We start from the raw sequence: 6,000 nt of genomic DNA on the forward strand, positions 1-6,000 counted from the left end.
TAGGATTCATATGTGTTTACATACCAAACATCAGGGCTGTGTCTCCAATATTTACCAACATTTTAGTATTTTTAGTATATTTTAGAATATGTATTACAAATTTAGGGATATGTGGAAAACCATGCTGAAAATCGGTCTGAAAATCGATCATTTTCAAGACTTGTTCTACGTACAAACAATCCATTTATATATTCATCAATAGACGCACATGGCTAACTGATCTAAGCTGTATGGGTACATTCTGCAAGTTATTCTACTTTTACCTAGTTTCACTAGGTACAGGGTATAGAAAGGGTGTCAGGCACTATAACGCGTTAGCTAAGGACAACTGAGGTATTCTTTTGTTGGGGGCGCCGGCAACAGCAGCCGGTTTTCACGGTTGGGCCTGTTGAACAAGTTGGCCGCGTCGCCCGCATCTAACATGTTGTTGCACCTTGATTTATGCGGTCGGGCCGGGCGGGTCAACAATGCTTGGCCGCCGCTCCAATTACATCAGTCAAAAAACTACAGTTAGGGAACGCGCGACCAAGCATCTGCAACACGTCGCTTGGCTGTCACATTAGGCCACACTAATCAGACGCAGAGCCAAGTTTATCGCGCAATAAGATCTCCAAAGGATTACAGTCTAGACTCTAGACTCTCCCAGACTCTAAACAGACTCTCTATACTAATTCAGGCTGCTTGTCTTAACGGTTCCACGGGCCGGTTTGCAGCTCTTTACGACTGGCGCTAGACGCATGGAACGGAAAAAACACAAAACTCCAGAATTCTCAATCCTCAATGCCTCTCTTTGTCTGATTAAGTTTTGATATCGCCGTAACCCGAGCCCCCAATGTCCCATTGGCCACCAGAGCTGCCTGCGCTGTAGCTTATTTTTTTTCTTTTTTTTTTCTTGATTTCTTCTAATTTTATTAATTGTTATTGCTGGCAAGTTCCATAAATTGTTGTCTATCGCGCGATAGCCGTTCCACTGATTTGGTTAATAGCCGCGATATTGATATCGATTTCGTTGCAGCCACAATAAAAATTGCTCACATTAAAGCTTCAAGAGTTTCTCAGATGCAACATGAACATCATTAGACAGGTGTCTGTCTGCTGCCCGGGCAATGCCTGGCAATCGTAACAAGACAAGGAGCTACCATAGATAAGATGAAAGCTGAAATGCGTCTGAGCTTAGGAATTTTTGTATAAAAAGAGAAATTTAAGAACTTAGGCCTAGAAATATTTGAAATATTTGACAAATTATTGAAATGATAAATATTTCTAATATATTCTGAATATACAAAATCAAACTGAACATTTTTTTGAAATTTAAAAACTTTGAAATTTAAAATAAGCATATATTTCATATTATTAAATAATTTGAAAAGAAGCCAAAGAATCATCTTTATTTTTTTAAAAATATAGCAGGTTAATATAAATTTTAACTCTGTTTTTCTGTTCATTTATAAACTCATTAAACTCTTGTTATACCCTTGCAGAGGGTATTATAATTTTGTCGTGAAATGTGTAACGCATAGACGGAGACATCTCCGACCCCATAAAGTATATATTCTTGATCAGCATCAACAGCCGAGTCGACATAGCCATGTCCGTCTGTCCGTCTGTCTGTTTCTATGCGAACTTGCCTCTCAGTTTTAAAGCTATCTTAATGACATTTTGCAGAAGTTCCTCTTTCTGTTGCACGCAGCTCATATGTGAAAACCAGCTGGATCGGACCACTATATCATATAGCTGTCATAGGAACCATCGATCGAAATTTAAGTTTTTGTATGAAAAAAACATTTTGTTTTTCAAGATATCTTGACCAAACTCGGCATTTATTAGTTTTACTTTACTCCTCACATATATGCAGAATCCTATTAAGATCGGACCACTATATCATATAGCTGTCATAGGATCGATCGGTCGAAAATAAAAATTTTGTATGAAAAACATTTTGTTTTTCAAGATATCTTGACCAAACTCGGTATTTATAGTTTTACTTTACTCCTCATATATATGCAAAATCTTATTAAGATCGGACCACTATATCATATAACTGCCATAGGAACGATCGGTCGAAAATTAAGTTTTTGTTTGAAAAAACATTTTGTTTTTCAAGATATCTTGACCAAACTCGGCATTTATTAGTTTTACTAAGGTCCTCATATATATGCAAAATCCTATTAAGATCGGACCACTATATCATATAGTTGCCATAGGAACGATCGGTCGAAAATTAAGTTTTTGTTTGAAAAAACATTTTGTTTTTCAAGATATCTTGACCAAACTTGGCAATTATAAGTTTTAGTAAGCTCCTCATATATATGCAAAATCTTATTAAGATCGGACCACTACATCATATAGCTGCCATAGGAACGATCGGTCGAAAATTAAGTTTTTGTATGAAAAAACATTTTGTTTATCAAGATATCTTGACCAAACTCGCCATTAACTATTTTCCCTGTGCTTCTTAGATACGGGCAAAGACCTATAAACATTATGAAAAGGTTGGGTCTGCAAGAGTATTAGATCTTCGGCGTGCCGAAGATAGCCTTTCTTTCTCGTTTGATTTGATATTAATTTTAATTCTATTTAAAAATGGTTTTATATTCTCTTAAGGAAAACTCTTCTAAGCTCCCTTTGTTCAATCCAAACATGAGTTTCAACGGATTCGTGGTTCAAGGTTTCCATTTGGCTAGCCAGTGTGTGAAGATGCCCTTCACTTGCCGCCCATAAATTGCTCAACACTGGCCAGACCATGCGCTCCCATTAAAACTCAAGCGCCTAATTTATTAAATTGCCATCGATGGCTGCCAAATTAAAATGTCAGCCAGCAACAAGTTGAACAAAAATAAAATAAAAATGATATTAAAAAAAAAATTAAAAAAAAAGTGCCATAAAGTTGTGTGACAGATTTCTTTGATTCATAACGCTCATAAATTAGGGGCCGGCACATTTTGGGCGTGTCGCAAAAGCTGAAATTGTTAGCCCAAAGTCAAAGAAATCAATGCCAATGCGGAATGCATAAATATTTTGCCAAATTAAATGAGATTCATTTAGCTGTCGTCGTTGTCGTCATGTGGGAAGCACCCGCACCATGGAATGCAGCGAATGGATTCGCATTCGGATTGCCATGTTGCATGTGTTGAACGCATAAGTTTTCATTTTGGCCAGTTGATGATGACATTCATGTGGCTGAGAGAAGCTGGCGACAGGCGCCGGTTGCCTCATCAAGTGAATCACTCACATCTGCTTAACGAAATGGGTCAGAAATCGTATCAAGATGACCATAAATTCTATCGCACCTGTTGCGTCCAAAGAAATATAGTTTTAAATGCATTCATAAATTTGTATAGAACCAGCAACCAGGTCCCTGCAAGTGGCTAAACCACTTTCAAGCGGCGATTCCATCAATCAATGGCCAAGATATTGGCTTGAAAATCTTGATTTTGGCCAAACTAACGATTTTATGCGCAGTTTATGGACTGGCAAACGCCCAGGGGCGTGATAAGTATACTAAATTAGAATTAAGTCTGGCAACGCGACTGCTGAAAACCAGTTGGTAGCTGCTCAATTTGGTTTATTGCGAGCGTTTTACAACACTACAAATAGGATAAAAATAGCACGTTCTTGAAAATGCTGGATATGTTATGTCGGCTTCTAATCAAGTACGCCAAGCGTTGTTTGGGATTGGTCCATCAAATATACATCGTTGTTAACCATATAATCAATGAGCAGAGAGTTCAGTTGTTCGGAAATAATTCTTATGTCCAATAATTCCATGGCTGCCGATGTGTTCTCATAGGTGAACTTACGACCCGCAGGGACGAGCGCTTGTTCCAGACTCTTGGATATCTTTAAGGGTAAAATATATAGGAGAAAATGTTTAAATTAATTCTCAACTTTTAGAATTATGTATAATCGATAATTATCGATAGCTAGTCGATAGTCACATCAAATGAGTGTTTCTTTATGGAAAGTAAGCTATTTTCGCAGCATTACATAATTTCGGCTTTATGTAGGACTATCACAATCTACATAAAATTGTGTGCTTTACGTCGATAGCTATCGATAGACCATGGCGCTTTCTAGGCTCTTCTGGAAGACTTAAAATCTGGCTATGATCGATATCAAATGTGTATTAAAACAAACTTTTAATAGCTTAGCGATAGATCGATGAAATCTGAGAATACTATTTGGACATATAGCATCTGAGCCTAGATTCATTTTGGAATAGCAACATCTAATTAAATGTATGTTATAAATGAAAAATGATCGATAACTTTCGACAACTAAATTGACTGACAACTAGAGAAAGTAGGCTTTTGTGTACGATTAGTTTTCAATATATACCGACGTAAAGATCTGGACCAAGTACTGTATCCAATTCTCTCGCTGGCTCTGCACAACCCGCGCTGGATTGCGCTTCATCGGGTGCCGTGTATTATCAGCGACTTCTGACACTGGGAACGCCCTGCGACATAATCTTTTCCAGTGCACTGAGACGATCTGGCGCAGATTCTGCAGCAGCGGGCGCTGTTCTAGTCGAAGACGATACACATTACGCAGCTGGCCGCTCGTCGTCGAGTGGGGCGTGAGCGAGTGCAGCCGCAGCCAGATGTGCAGAAGGGGCACGACATGATTACTGTCCACCGCCGGCTGATGGCTGGCCCGTGAGGAGCGGCAATGCTGTGGCTCCTGCCCGCCAGAATGGCGTTCATCTGGGTCTAGACAATGCCGGCGATTGCGACGTGTCTGTGGAATAGCGTGATTTGGGCTATTGACAGTCATTTATCAGAAACATCCGGCAAATCCGTAAAGAGAGGCAATAGTTACCGCCAATCCCTACCATAGAGCTGTCGCAATTGCTGGGCAAGTATCTCATGGTGCAGTGACATTTAAAGGCAAATTTTTAAAGAAAAACTAAGGTAACTAACAATTTTGCTGTGCTATATAAAACAGGCATTGAAACTACAACGCATTTTCTTCACTTTTCTTATACATATATTTATATATATATCTATATATATCTATACGGGATATGACACACCCACTACCTTATTTTTTTCATCTGCACAATATTTGATATATGATTTATGTATTATATATATAATTTGCCGGAAAGATAAGAGCTGCCGCCTTGATCTTGTAACTATGTATAATTTCTCAGTCCGGCTGCACTTTGATTAGCATTGCAATCTAAATCAAAATATTTACAAATCAATTATTATTATGATTAGCAACTGTTGCAATCACTTCCAGCATAATCGATCACCCAGCTAGGGGCACTCCAACTGGCGACCAACTGGCGACCGCTGCGACGACAGATCCGACGAGAGTCCATTGAAATTTGCATATTCGTACGTAAAGTAATCGCAACGCTCAATATTTATCCCACAATTGCCGTTGACGCATTCGCATTGAGCTCTAGGAAATGTGTTTTGGGTCAATTTAAGAGAGTCTAGGAAAAACGTATTTTTGTTTAGGAATTTCAAGATTTTTGTTTTTTAAATGTGCCGGAAAATAGTTTTCTCATTGTCAAAACATCAATAATAAATCGGGCAATCATTTGAAAAACTGCTATAGCTATTTTATTTATCGCTTTTAACTTGGACACATAAATTGTTCAGGTAATCGAGTATTGGGAGCAACGAGTTATTAGGCTTGCGTCCCCAAAAAGCCGAAGTTCACATATATCTTCCATGTGTTCCGTATAATACTTGAGTTATTGAAACAATATTCACACAGGCCCTAACAGATATTATTTAATGTTTTAGTGCAGTTTCATAGCTGACATTTAATTTCATTTTTTCTTTCAGGCCAATAGCTAGCAATGGGTTAAGAATTATTTGTATTGCGCACAGTTATTTATCTTGCAAGTTGTTCAAATTAATCAGTCAGTCAGTTGGCTAAAAACAAAAGACAGCAATGGATATTACATTAGCGGCACAAGTTGTAATTGATTCGATTCGATTTGAAGTGTCTGCCTGCTGGTTAAATGTTTGCTGTCTTTGT

General features: G+C 38.2%; 1 protein-coding gene across 2 annotated transcripts; it reads right to left on the reverse strand.

Moving 5' to 3' along the window:
• Positions 1 to 3,568: 3,568 nt before the first annotated feature.
• Positions 3,569 to 4,950, reverse strand: LOC115763725. Of its 2 annotated transcripts, none has more exons than XM_030706421.1 (3): positions 4,835 to 4,950; positions 4,339 to 4,740; positions 3,569 to 3,840 (listed from the first exon to the last, which is right to left on the reverse strand). In XM_030706421.1, exons 1-3 carry the CDS (start codon positions 4,868 to 4,870, stop codon positions 3,646 to 3,648), a joined length of 633 nt encoding a protein of 210 aa, XP_030562281.1. In that variant the 5' UTR covers positions 4,871 to 4,950; the 3' UTR covers positions 3,569 to 3,645. The 2 variants fall into 2 exon arrangements, with proteins under 2 accessions (XP_030562281.1, XP_030562280.1); XM_030706420.1 differs by having other exon boundaries at positions 4,339 to 4,762; positions 4,822 to 4,950.
• Between the last annotated feature and the right edge of the window lie 1,050 nt (positions 4,951 to 6,000).

Source organism: Drosophila novamexicana, unplaced genomic scaffold (assembly GCF_003285875.2).
Source record: "Drosophila novamexicana strain 15010-1031.04,08,12 unplaced genomic scaffold, DnovRS2.1 tig00000770-arrow-pilon, whole genome shotgun sequence".
In the NCBI taxonomy this organism is placed as follows: Eukaryota; Metazoa; Arthropoda; class Insecta; order Diptera; family Drosophilidae; genus Drosophila; species Drosophila novamexicana.